This window comes from Bos indicus x Bos taurus, chromosome 6 (assembly GCF_003369695.1).
Source record: "Bos indicus x Bos taurus breed Angus x Brahman F1 hybrid chromosome 6, Bos_hybrid_MaternalHap_v2.0, whole genome shotgun sequence".
NCBI lineage: Eukaryota > Metazoa > Chordata > Mammalia > Artiodactyla > Bovidae > Bos > Bos indicus x Bos taurus.
This window is the reverse complement of record NC_040081.1, coordinates 40,541,144-40,555,013: the sequence shown is the minus strand read 5'-3', so window position 1 is coordinate 40,555,013 and position 13,870 is coordinate 40,541,144. Positions and strand designations below refer to the sequence as shown.

Below are 13,870 nucleotides of genomic sequence, written 5' to 3'. Positions count from 1 at the left end.
CTCCTATCATAAGGGGCTATTTATGACTGAAGGTAATATTATGGTTCATGCTAATAACAAGCATTCCAATTAGGTGATTATATTTTAAAATCTAAGCTTGTTTGAAGAGTTATTTATGTTTATAAATAAGGTAGAGACAATCCATTCATAAGTGCTGTGAGAAATAGCTCCAGCAATTTTCCTCTGAGTAGTGATGTTTTATAAGTGATTGAATTCAATCATGAAATTGCAAGGCAATTCAAGTTCTCCTGGAATGGAAACTGCAATGTTATTGCCGACAACCACCTCTAACAGAGGACATTCAACATAATTGACCGTTTTCACGATACTTTTCATTTTCCATGTGATATATGAATAATGAATAGGATAAAGTGCTAATTATAAAGGGCTTTTTGTGTCCTAACATGCTTTTAGGGTCAGAATTGAAGTAATGCTTGTCTAACTAACAAAAATATGCGGGTACTAATTGTTCAGGGTGCTCTGGGAAGTGCTATGACCCCCACACTGCTTCAGATGGATAGATTGCTTTCTGTTGTGGGCTGTGCATGATTAATTTCGAGATAATCACGTTTATACTCTCCTTGTGCACCAGAAAATAGCTCCCACTAGGTGAGTGGGTGGAATGGTTGTGAAGACAGGAAGAGTCCAGAGGGCTCCCAAGCCTTCACTTTCCTGAGATTAAGCATTTAAAGTTGGCAAATGTAAAAAGGGGCTTTAGGGCCTGACCCAGGTTTGAACTCTCTATTCAGAGAAGTTAAATGATAAAACATGAAAGAAGATGGCTAAGTGTCATCCCAGCTCACCGGCTATCACCTGCTGTGCAAACCTAAGCCAATTCCATAACCCCTGATACTGCTGCTGCTGCTGCTGCTGCTAAGTCACTTCAGTCGTGTCCGACTCTGTGCGACCCCTTAGATGGCAGCCCACCAGCCTCCTCCATCCATGGGATTTTCCAGGCAAGAGTACTGGAGTGGGTTGCCATTGCCTTCTCCGAAACCCTGAAACTAAGTTTCCTCAAATGGTTGTAATTCCAACCACTTTGAGCACTGGGAGTCGTGGAATTAAGGAACAGAACGGAATGCTGAATATATGGCATCTTATCTATGCTTGGACAGGTTTTTAAAGGAGAGAGGGAAGAAAGAAATTACATAGATGTCATGAAGATTAGCTTTGGAAAGCTCCTTCCAGGCAGCTTTATCTTTATCCCAATGTGTCAGACTTGAATGGGCTTCCCCGGTGGCCCAGCAGTACAGAATCCACCTGCAGTGCAGGAGACTCAGGAGACATGGGTTTGACCGCTATGTGGGGAAGATCTGGAGGAGGGCATGGCAATCCACTCCAGTATTCTTGCCTGGAGAATCCCATGGACAGAGGAGCCTGGCGAGCTACAGTCCAGTGGATTGCAAAGAGTCGGATACAACTGAAGCGACTGAGCATGCACACACATGTCAGACTTGAATACTAAGCATCTCCCTCTTATTCTGGAAGTTCTCAGGATCAGTTTCCAATGCTATAGTAAAGAATCTTCCAGAATCTCTTAGTAGAAAGCTAAAACCTGGAGCAAAATTAGTTAAATCCTCTTCCAATGTGTCACTGGATGAAGCTTCAAAATAGTTAATAACAATGTAATTTTAGAAGGTAATCATCCTCATCATCATGTTATTGCCATACAGATCAGATCACTTTTAAGCTCATTTAATAAAGGACAAACACTAGGTGCAAAGACTCAGAAGGTATTTTTATAAATGAGCTAAAGCAATATAAGTCAAGTCAGTTGAATTTTTTGCTAGACAAATCAATTTCAGCTCAGACAGAATTTTAAGTTTTAGTATTTGTGATTTTTCATGATAAAAATGGATACGTTTTTTAAAGAAGGGTCACGCTATATTGAAAAATGGACCTTCTATTGATAGACCCATTACGATTAGAATGCTTCAAGTAGTTATTCATTGATCTCACATCATTTTAAATGGAGCATTTTTAGTCTGCCAAATTAGATGCCGTTGGGCTATTCAGTAGTCCGGCAGGTCTCAGGTGGAAGAACATGCCAACAGTCTCACAGTGTTCCCTGCTACGATAAGGCAAGGGCTCATCTCTGAACCAACTTCTTGGAAGAAGTGACATTATTCTTCATAAAAAGGTTTTATTTCAGCATTATAAGCTTTGTTTATAAATGTGTGTCTGAGGAAGGCCGGCTTCACACTCAGATTTGTTTGTAAAGCAAGATGTTCTATAGTTAGTTTCTGGGAATATGGTTCAACCTTGGATAGAGTCAAATTTGTGTAATTATGAATCAGGCTGTAATAAGCTTCTACTGTAGTTTAAGAGAAGTTGCAATATATAAGAGAAAGAGACTTATTTTTAAAAACTCATACTGTTGTTCCCTGGTGGCTAAGAAGAAAGAATCTGCCTGTAATGCAGACTTGGGTTTGACCCCTGGCTAGGCATGATTCCCTGGAGAAGTAAATGGCTACCCACTCTAGTATTCTTGCCTGAAGAATTCCATGGAGAGAGGAACCTGGCAGGCTACAGTCATGGGGTCACAAACAGTTGGACACAACTGAAAGACTAACACACTCACTATTGTTTCCAGGTGATTTGAATTCCAATTTCTAGCCCAACTGTGTCATGGCCTGAGGGGACAGTTGGCTCAGACATAGGACATCTTGGCCCTAAGAGACTAAAGTCTAAGGAACAAAACGTAAAAAGAGACAGAGAAGCTCAAGGGTATCTGGGTTTGGGAATCTGTCATCTGATTAAAAACAGATCTGTTAGAAGCCACGTGAGTTAAAACCCTAGTTATATTCAATTTGTCAGGATGCAAAAGCACTGTTGAATAAGCAGCGCTACTCTGACAGCAAGGCTCCTGCATAGTTACACCTTTGCAGAAGCCTCGAGATGATTTAGGGAACCCAGAGTGCCACCTGCTTCTTGTTTTATGCCCAAATAAACCACCCAGCCTATCTGAACCCAGATTTCTCATTGGTAAATATGGTATAGCATCATCGGCTCAACGGACATCAGTTTGATAAAACTCCAGGAGATAATGGAAGACAGAGGAAGATCGTGGAAGACAGCCCACCAGAGCCTGGTGGGCTGTAGTCCATGGGGTAGCAGAGTCCGACTTGACTTAGCAACTGAACAACAACAAAATACAGGAAAGCAAACAACATTTTGGGTTCCTTTCAGCTCTGCGATCGCATCACTTCCAAACCTTATTCTACGTGTTTCTAATCAACAAGGCATCAGCCACCACCACAGTGATCTCCTCAAGGCACCCAGGCATGTTTTCCCAGAGCACTGGGTTTCCCTGGCTGCTTGGTTTCTGATTTAAAATACTTTGTCTCCAAGATTTTTAACTAATATATATAACGGTTGCTATCTCTTAAAACAGCATATTACTAAGCTCATGGTCTTTTGACATTGAAAAGTCAGAGATCAAATCCCAGCTCTGTCACTTAGTAGCTACATGATCTTGAGTTAGTTAATCTCTGTGTTGTTATTCAGTCGTTCAGTCGTGTCCAACTCTTTGACTGCAGCATGCTAGGCCTCCCCTGTCCCTCACCATCTCCTGGAGTTCACCCCCAGTTCATTTCCATTGAATCAGTGATGCCAACCCACCATCTCATCCTCTGCTGCCCTTTTCTTGTTTTGCCGTCAATCTTTCCCAGCATCAGGGTCTTTTCCAATGAGTCGGCTGTTCACATCAGGTTCAAATCTCTGTGAGTCCTTTTCTATTCCGTGTTAGATAAAGACAATGGTATATGTCTCACACGATTTTTTGTTGGTATTCAAATGACATAAAATATGCCAGGCTTGGAGCAAAAGCTCTCTGGAGGATGAAGGTTCTTTTTAACAATCGCATCAGGATGTTTAAAAAATTGGACTTTAGGGTGCTAGAGACAGTGTGAACTTGAACAAGTTACTTAGGTGTATATATTAGCTCCAGCTGCCATAACAAAATGCCTTAGACTGAGTGGTTCAAACAACAGAAATCAGCTTCTCACAATTCTGGAGGCTGGAAGTCCAAAAATCAAGGTGCCAACCAGGTTGGTTTCTCCTGAGGCCTCACTCCTTGGTTTGTAGATGGCTGCCTTCTCACCGAGTCCTCACGTGGCCTTTCCTCTGTGCCTGTGTATCCTGCTATCTTTCTCTCTTCTTGTAAAGAAAGAGTTCACAGTGCATTAGGGCCCCACCCTTATGACATCTTTGAACTTTAATTATGTTCTTAAAGGTCATACTTCCAAATTCAGTCATATTGGAGGGGTCATAATTTAACCCATAACAAGAACAGAAAGTCAGATTGCAGTAGATTAAAAAGAGAAGCCTGGCGTGCTGCAGTCTCTGGGGTCACAGAGTTAGACACGACCTATCGAATGAACAACAACAACAGGAGAACAGGAGGGAGGAGACGGACCTGGTGGATTTAGTTCACTTCTCAGTTGACAGTGCAGGAAAGGAGAGGAGGAAAAAATGCTCCTTTTAATCAATGGTATTTCTCTTGGTATTGAGAGAGTTTGGAAAAAAAAAAAAAGGTTTGGCATCGAAAACTTGGGTATAAATTCAACCCCTGTCTCTTCTTCTATGTGACACTGGGACACACATTTCTTCACCTCTATGCGACTCATTATCCAAATATGTAAAAAAACGGACAGTTCTATCTCGTTGTGGAGTTATTATGAGCATTAGAATTACATCAGCAGAGTACCTAGCCCATCTCTTGGGACTTAATAAATTCTAAGTAGTGTATTGAAAGGGCTTCCCTGGTAGCTCAACTGGTAAAGAATCTGCCAGCATTGCAGGAGACCTGGGTTCAATCCCTGGGTTGGGAAGGTCCCCTGGAGGAGGTCATGGCAACCCACTCTAGTATTGTTGCCTGGAGAATCCCCAGGGACAAAGGAGCCTGGCAGGCTACAGTCCATAGGGTCACAAAAGTTGGACAGAACTGAGCAACTAAGCACAGCACAGTGAGTTTAAAAAAAAAAACAAAAAAACCAAAGCACATGCTTTTAAACAGTAGCTGAGTCACACTGTGAATTTTCCAGTCCTTTTTGGAGTCATGTTGTGCTCTCTGCAGAGTTTGCCTCCAGGAATCTGAGTCTTGATTAGGTTAGGTTGTGCTGCTGCTATAACTTCTCATATGCTGGTGATTGCTGATGATTTCAGGCATGTTTTTAGAGCTTGTCAGCCTTCTAGAAATAAAAACAGCCCTTTGGCAAGTAGGAGTCATTAAGAAGTGAGGTACCAGTCAGCTAAGTAAAGGAGAGTCCGCAGGCAGACTCTTCAAGTGTGATGCTTTGAATACTGCATGTGATGCTCATCATCACACTTAGTGCACTTACACTGATCCTCTGGGTCTTTTGTCTCAGTCTCAGCACATCTGTAAATCTGCATCAGCTGGAGGGAGAAACCAGGTTGATAGTGTGGTTCAGCTTGCTGTGTGATTGCAAAGGTTGAGAAGTTAATGTTCTGTCTTGTTTCTTTCCAATGGAAGGGTCATTGGGTCCAGAGGAGGTTATGCTATGATTGAGAGACTGCTCAGAAAATCTAATTAAAATTTCCTCTATTTTTGCCCAGTCTATGTTTCTCAGAAAAATGCATAGAGAACATTGTAATTCCAAACAAGACATTCAAGATCCACCAACTGTCCACTAACCTCAGTTTGAGAAATAATTTTCCAGAAGGCAGCTAAGGTTCAAAGTTTTCCAGAGGAAGGGAAACTTTAGTGGCAACATAATTTGTTTCTTGATTCACTTATTCCTTAATTCCATATGAAGACTTTAGCAGAGGTTCCTTGTGGAGAGAAGGGGTTCAATGGACAAATACTCTTTGGGGTCAATGGGTTAAACGAAGTTAAATAGAACTCTTTGTTGAAAATTCTCCAGTGCTTTGCTCTGAAACAGCATTAAACTTTACAGAATCTCCCAAGTTTACATGGACACAAAATTCTTTTTTTGTGTAGAGAATCTTTGGGAAATTATATGTATATATATTTCACAAAGCAAAGTACAATATTTTAGCATTTATCCATAAGTATGGATTCCCTTGGCTGCACAGTGCGGTATAGCCAGAAGCTCCCCTTGGCTCCAGTCCATCCCATGTGAAGGCTGGGTTTATGCCAGTCAAACCAGCAATGGAGTCCTTTACTCAATTCAGCACCTAATCTGATTGACCTATTTGTAGCCCCTGGCAAAATACTTGATTTTAATGGAATCTTCAGAGTGTATTAGTGGAGTCCTGCCTCATAGTTGCATGATACAAGTGTGGTACTGACTGTTATTAAACAAAATTCCATTTTTATCACTAGTACTTAGTATATATAGGGCTTCCCTGGTGGCTCAGTTGGTTAAAAAAATCTGCCTGCATTGTCGGAGATCCAGGTTCAATCCCTGGGTCAGGATGATCCTCTGGAAAAGGAAATGACAACCCACTCCAGTATTCTTGCCTGAGCAATCCCACAGACAGAGGAACCTGGTGGGCTACAGCTCATGGGGTCACAAGAGTGTGTATATATGTATCTATATATGTCTATATATATATATGTGTGTGTGTGTGTGTGTGTATATATATATATATGTTAAAAACCTCAAATGTGTTTTGAGGTTTTAAGATTATTCATAATTTTTACACTTTTCAATCTATATTGTAAAAATGTTCATATTGTGATATTTAATGACTAGAAAGTTTGAAAAACTATTCTGTAGAATTAGCTTAATACTGTACATCCTGGGAAATATAAAGACCTTTATTGGCAGTGTGAGAATCCTTCCTGTGGAAGTGTCACAAGCATCCAGTAAGCATTTCATTCCATTTTCCTGTTTGTTGTGAATACCCATTGGTGAGCAGTGACTGTTCTTAAGACTTTGGTTTTCCTCCACAGACAGCGTGGAAGATGAACTGGAAATGGCCACCGTCAGGCATCGGCCCGAGGCTCTCGAGCTTCTGGAAGCCCAGAGCAAATTTACCAAGAAGGAGCTCCAGATTCTTTACAGAGGATTTAAGAATGTAAGAACTTTCTTTCTGACTGCTTTCACACAGTTCTCAGAGGATCATTGAGAAATGAGAGGGAAAAGTAGAAAATGTGCAGTTCTGTGATATCTCAGCATATGTACACTTCTTATCAATCTTTTCTACATATGAAAATTGTTGATGGCCATTTGGACTTTGATCCACTTTGGTACACTATCTCTCATACAATCAATCAAGGATGAGTACAGAAGAAAGGTTTACTCAATTCAATTCCTAGTTAGGATTTTCTTTTTCCCTTTCAGTTATATTGCCATAATTTCAACAAGCTCTAACATCTATAAATTTAGTTGTGTGTAGATTGGGGCCCATCAAAAAACTCTGTTCCTGGCATTGGAGAAAAGTCATGATAAGTTTGATAGTTTCTGAAAGACCATGTTAACCATGGCTCTGGACCACAGGTGTCGGTAGGTCCCTGTTTCTGGTTCTCTATGATCCAGGTGGATCTATCGTGCTCCCTCCTGAGTGGAACATCTTCAAGAGCTGTGATTTTCCTTGCACACCAAAGGGCAAGGGTGAGAGTCAAGAAGTGGACTGGGCAATCTGCCAAGCACACAGTCTTAGGGATGCCTTGCTATGTGCTTAGCATTAAGATAAATACTGCTGGTTATGAATAGGGAGAGAACACTTGCTGTCAAGAAATTATTTGAAAGTAATTCATCCTGCAAAGTAGTAAATGGTCTTATATTAAATGGCATATGCAGCCCAACAGGTATTCCACTCTTACATGTATGTAAACCATAGTTACACATGCTACAGGTGCCCCTTGGGAACTAGATGAAATTGCCTTGATTCCTCCTGACATCTTCTCCCTTACAGTCCCCATTCCATGGTCTGTAGGAATCTATAGTGCCCAAAGATTTCTGATGATGCCAGCCTCTTTCAATCTGTCCATCTCAATGCTCTCTCTGTCCAACCTCATGCAGATGAAAAACCCTGCCTCTTCTACAGTATCCATACAAAAATTTACCTGGAGAATTTGTAAAACTAGTTGCCTTTTCAGAATATTTTTATCAGGATCCAACATGCATATTGCATGCAACTTTCCACCATTATTCTCTCTGAATCCATGGACTCTTTCTCTATCCCATTTCCGTTCCTCACCACTCTCCTTGCCTGTGCTTCCTAAATGTTCCCTTCCACTGCTTCTCTGAAATGCAGTTCTTCTGACAGCCTTTGTGGGGACTGACTAGGGTGGTGAGGAAGAGGATACAATGGAACTAGGTGCTTACCCCACACAAGCAGGACTTATATTATACATTGTAATATATAATCTATCAAGATGATGCACACAAATAAATAGGTATAAAGAGAAAGGGGCTTTGAAAATTAGGCTCAAGAATTAAAGTCTCTCAGTCGTGTCCGACTCTTTGGAACCCCATGGACTGTAGCCTACCAGGCGCCTCTGTCCATGGGATTTTCCAGGCAAGAGTACTGAAGTGGGTTGCCCTTTCCTTCTCCAAGGGATCTTCCCAACCCAGGGATCGAACCCAGGTCTCCAGCATTGCAGAAAGACTGTTTACTGTCTAAGCCACACCAGAGAGAGGAAGAAGTTGATATGAGTCAGTTGCACTGACCACTGACAGCAGCAACCCACTGAGTGGTGAGGACGAGGAAGAGAAGAGGTGAAAACGACCAAGTCTTGGATAAAAGTAAAGGCTAAGTTAAAGCTCATCACAGAATAAAACTTTAAAGGCATTCCTGTGAACATCCAAACTTCCTTGTTCCAGATGAGAGATCTTGTGATAAATAAGCTTTTTTTTCTTTTTCTTTGCAACAGTGGAATACGCATCAGATGCAAAATGGTTGTCAAGTAGAGAACTAACCTCTCAGCATCCCTGCATTCCTCCACTACTTCTGTGTTATCACTTCACTGCCTTCAGTGTAGGGCTCTCCATTTGGGGTCCCGCTGCCTTTCATACCATTTGTTGCAAATTGGAATCACGATTACTGCCATCATCAACCTTCGGAGCCAGCATCTCTGCAGTCTATCCTCTACAAGTGGCCCTTCGTGAAAAATTGGCCAGGCTCTGAAGTCTGCATTGTTTCATTGCTTTGTTTTTTTTCTTTGCCTGCCTGTCTTCTTTTTCTTTGCTCCCCTTCCCTCTCTTTTCCTGACCTCTTTTCATCTCCTTTTCCTATCCTCCTGATCCCTTCTCTATTTCGTCATTCTTCCAATCTCTCCTTCTTTTAGTTCCTTTATCTCTTCTTCATGTCAACTCTTGTCTCCTCATTTTCACTTCTTCCCCTTCCTTCCAGTCTTTAATTTTTCTATTCTTTCTTCATTAGCTTTTTGTTCCCTTACTCCATCCCATGAGAAAAATATCCAAAAGATCTGAATGTGCCCAAAGCATATTTTATATAATTCTTTAAATGAATGGGCTTCATAGTTTGCTCAAAATATTACTAATCAATGTCTCTGATAAATAAAAGAAGAGTGACCCTTTAATTTTCATTCATTTTCTTATAGTCAGAGTACAACTCAAATGTGGTCTAATATACAGCAAGAGAGGCCTTAAAGCAGCACACTCTTATTTTACAGAATGACAGCAATCTGAACCAGCTTAGCATCAGAGAAAGGAAATTAACCACTGGGTTCCTGAACACCAATTATCTCAAGTCCTTAAGATCAAAAAGTCATTTCCATGTCACTAATTGAGATATTCATTCTTTTTTTGAAGAGACAACCTATAGTATGGGAGAAAATATTTGTAAATCATATACATAATAAGGAATATGTATCCATACTACATAAAGAAATCTTACAACTCAATCCAAAATCAAGAAACACAATTTAAAAATGGGCAAAGGACTTGAATAAACCTTTCTCCTAAGAAGATATACAAATAGCCAATGAGCACATGAGAAGGTGCTGAACATAATTAGTTTCAAAAAATGAAAATCAAAGTCACAATTAGATACCACTATATACTCGCTGGGATGTCTACAATAAAACAGATAAAAACAAGTGTGGAGAAGTCGGAAGCCAGATACAATGCTGGCTAGAGTATAAAATGGTACAGCTGCTTTCTAAAACAATATGGCAGGTTCTCAGAAGTTAAATAAGAGTGACCATATGACCCAGAAATTCCTCTCCTAGGTATATACTCCCAAAGAAATAAAAACTTATGTATACTCAAAAAAAACTTGTATATGATGTTCACTGTAGCATTAATCATAATTGCCAATAAGTGCAAAAAATAGAAATATTTATGAACTGAAAACTGAATAAATAAATATGCTACATTCATACAAATTTTTTCAACAATAATAAAAAATGAAATACATCATGGATGAGCCTTTAAAATATTTTTTAAGTCAAAGAAGCCAGTCATAAAGAACAATATAAAGTATGATTGCATTTATGTAAAATGCTGAGAAAAGATTGACAGACAGTGCATTTGTAGGGGTGTGGCAGCAGGGTTTCTCATTTGGATGATTAAAACAGTCTTAAGAATTCTTAAGTTGTGTTGATGGTGGCCACACTTTTGTGAATATACTAAATATCACTGGCATATTCATGTTCAAGGAGTCTATTGTATGATTTGTAAATTATATTCCAATAAAGCTGTTAAAATTGATATAAGTAAATAAGTTAATTGCATAACATTTAGCTCCATGTCAAATATTCCAATAATCCCAAAGCTTCTCTGGAAATGATGAGTCCTGCAAATGTAGGCATGTCATGTGGAGGGATGATAACTGTATTACTTGCGTGATAACACAGGAAAGTAAGTCAAAGTTCTATTCCTGCAACAACCCATAGCCCAGTACAAGAGGTTGTCCAACCCTAGGTTGTTGTTGTCAAGTCGCTCAGTCGTGTCTGACTCTTTGCCATCCCATGGACTGCAGCACACTAAGCTTCCCTGTCCTTCACCGTCTCCTGGAGTTTGCTCAAATTCATGTCCACTGAGTCAGTGATGCCATCCAACCATCTCATCTTCTGTCATCCCCTTCTCCTCCTGACTTCAATCTTTCCCAACATCAGGGTCTTCCAGTGAGTCATCTCTTTGCATCAGGTGGCCAAAGTACTTGGAGCTTCAGCTTCAGAATCAGTCCTTCCAATGAATATTTGGAATTGATTTCCTTTAGGATAGACTGGTTGGATCTCCTTGCAGTCCAAGGGACTCTCAAGAGTCTTCTCCAACACCATAGTCTGAAGGCATCATTTCTTCATTGCTCAGCTTTCTTTATGGTCCAACTCTCACATCTGTACACCACTACTGGAAAAACTATAGCCTTGACTATACAAATCTTTGTTAGCAAAGTATGTCTCTGCTTTTTAATAGGCTGTCTAGGTTTGTCATAGATTTTCTTCCCAGGAGCAAGTGTCTTTTAATTTCATGGCTGCAGTCACCATCAGCAGTGATTTTGGAGCCCAAGAAAATAAAGTCTCTTACTGTCTCCATTATTTCTCCATCTATTTGTCATGAAGTGATCATGCTAAATTATTTATTTTAAGTTAAAGACTATGAAAGAATTGCTTCCAACTTTTACTGTCATCCTACCTATACTACTACATTACTCCTCCACAATCACTAGCAAACTTCCTGCATTCTAATGAGCAACCTGCAATAATTCATGAAGAAGTTGCAAGTAATCAGGTTAGATGTCTCAGAACTTTCCAAGCCTAATCTACCTGTCTTTGACCAGGCATTTTTTAACATCCCTTCTGCATACATGATCCTAACAGCACTCAGTCCCTCACGTCCGTTCAGGATCTCCTGCCTTTTATTAAAACTTTCTCAGGGACTTTGCTCCTGCAATTTTCACTCCTCTCCCCTGAACCATAAGCTACTCCTGCTATATTAGAACATTCTCCAATGTGGAGTTCAGTTCAGTCACTCAGTTGTATTGACTCTTTGCCACCCCATGAATTGCAGCACTCCAGGCCTCCCTGTCCATCACCAACTCCCGGAGTTCACTCGAACTCACATCCATCGAGTCAGTGATGCCATCCAGCCATCTCATCCTCTGTCGTCCCCTTCTCCTCCTGCCCCCAATCCCTCCCAGCATCAGAGTCTTTTCCAATGAGTTAACTCTTTGCATGAGGTGGCCAAAGTACTGGAGTTTCAGCTTTAGCATCATTCCTTCCAAAGAACACCCAGGACTGATCTCCTTTAGAATGGACTGGTTGGATCTCCTTGCAGTCCAAGGGACTCTCAAGAGTCTTCTCCAACACCACAGTTTAAAAGCATCAATTCTTCGGCACTCAGCTTTCTTCACAGTCCAACTCTCACATCCATACATGACTACTGGAAAAACCATAGCCTTGACTAGACAGACCTTTGTTAGCAAAGTAATGTCTCTGCTTTTTAATATGCTATCTAGGTTGGTCATAACTTTCCTACCAAGGAGTAAGCGTCTTTTAATTTCATGGCTGCAATCACCATCTGCAGTGATTTTAGAGCCCCCCAAAATAAAGTCTGACACTGTTTCCACTGTTTCCCCATTTATTTCCCATGAAGTGATGGGACCAGATGCCATGATCTTAGTTTTCTGACTGTTGAGCTTTAAGCCAACATTTTCACTCTCCTCTTTCACCTTCATCAAGAGGCTTTTTAATTCCTCTTCACTTTCTGCCATAAGGGTGGTGTCATCTGCATATCTGAGATTATTGATATTTCTCCCAACAATCTTGATTCCAGCTTGTGCTTCTTCCAGGCCAACATTTCTCATGATGTACTCACATGATGTACTCTTATGATGTAGAAGTTAAATGAGCAGGGTGACAATATACAGCCTTGACGTACTCCTTTTCCTATTTGGAACCAGTCTGTTGTTCCATGTCCAGTTCTAACTGTTGCTTCCTGACCTGCATGTAGGTTTCTCAAGAGGCAGGTCAGGTGGTCTGGTATTCCCATCTCTTTCAGAATTTTCCAGTTTATTGTGATCCACACAGTCAAAGGCTTTGGCATAAAAGTCTTTGGTAATAAAGCAGAAATAGATGTCTTTCTGGAACTCTCTTGCTTTTTCGATGATCCAGCAGATGTTGGCAGTTTGATTTCTGGTGCCTCTGCCTTTTCTAAAACCAGCTTGAACAACTGGAAGTTCACAGTTCACGTATTGCTTCAGCAATATGTGGAGTTGGGAGGCAGAAATATACAGTCTTACCACAAGTCCTTCTGTAGCTACTGGTACCTTTGTGTACTGTTCTTCATAGCAGATTATCTCAACTTACCCTGAGACCATGCTGTCTTCAACTTTATCATCACTCATAAGATGGTAAACATGTTCTGAGCACCTGTGGGGCACCAGACTCCCAGACCAGTGCTTTCCAGACTTTGTGCCCACAGGAACATTTCATGAGGGAAAAGGGTCCTCAAGGAACTCATGGTGGGGTGGGTGGGGACCCAGACTGAAGACAATGGTGCAAACAAGTGTGATGAGAGCCTTGGCCTCTGGAGCCAGCCTAGGCTGGGATCAGACAGTGAGGAATGGGCTTCGCCTGGTCAGTCCTAAAGATAGATGTCTCCCTCTGTCTGCGTGTCTGTCCCTATCTCTACCCCTTGCTCTCAAACATTCTATCTTAGAATCAGGCTCTCACCAGCAGGATGCCAATGCAGTGCCAATGATCCTCAGTCCAGGCTAGGAGCCTGGTGTTGAGGGGGTCAGCGTGCCATCCTCAGTGTGTGTAGAATAGAAAGGTAAAGACCCAAGATACTCACTTTTAATGAAACCTTTTAAAACTCTTATATTTTGATTAAAAGGATAAACTATTCATCAACATCTTAAAACAGCTGTATTTATATGAAAGTAGTTGAACATCCCTGAAAGTAAACATTGCGAGTGCCCCCCACCCAGCCTTTTCCCAGTCCTATATATCTGATAGCATTTCTCCAAA

At 40.9% G+C, this 13,870-nt stretch overlaps 1 protein-coding gene across 5 annotated transcripts in view; it reads left to right on the top strand.

Annotated features, from left to right (window-relative positions):
- KCNIP4 (potassium voltage-gated channel interacting protein 4) overlaps nucleotides 1–13,870 on the top strand; it is a 1,307,639-nt gene that overhangs the window by 1,195,771 nt on the left and 97,998 nt on the right. For all 5 annotated transcript variants that reach the window (XM_027544167.1, XM_027544166.1, XM_027544165.1 and 2 more), the window contains one exon: nucleotides 6,881–7,005. In XM_027544167.1, coding sequence (XP_027399968.1) covers nucleotides 6,881–7,005 — 125 coding nt within the window. The remainder of the gene's footprint in view (nucleotides 1–6,880; nucleotides 7,006–13,870) is intronic.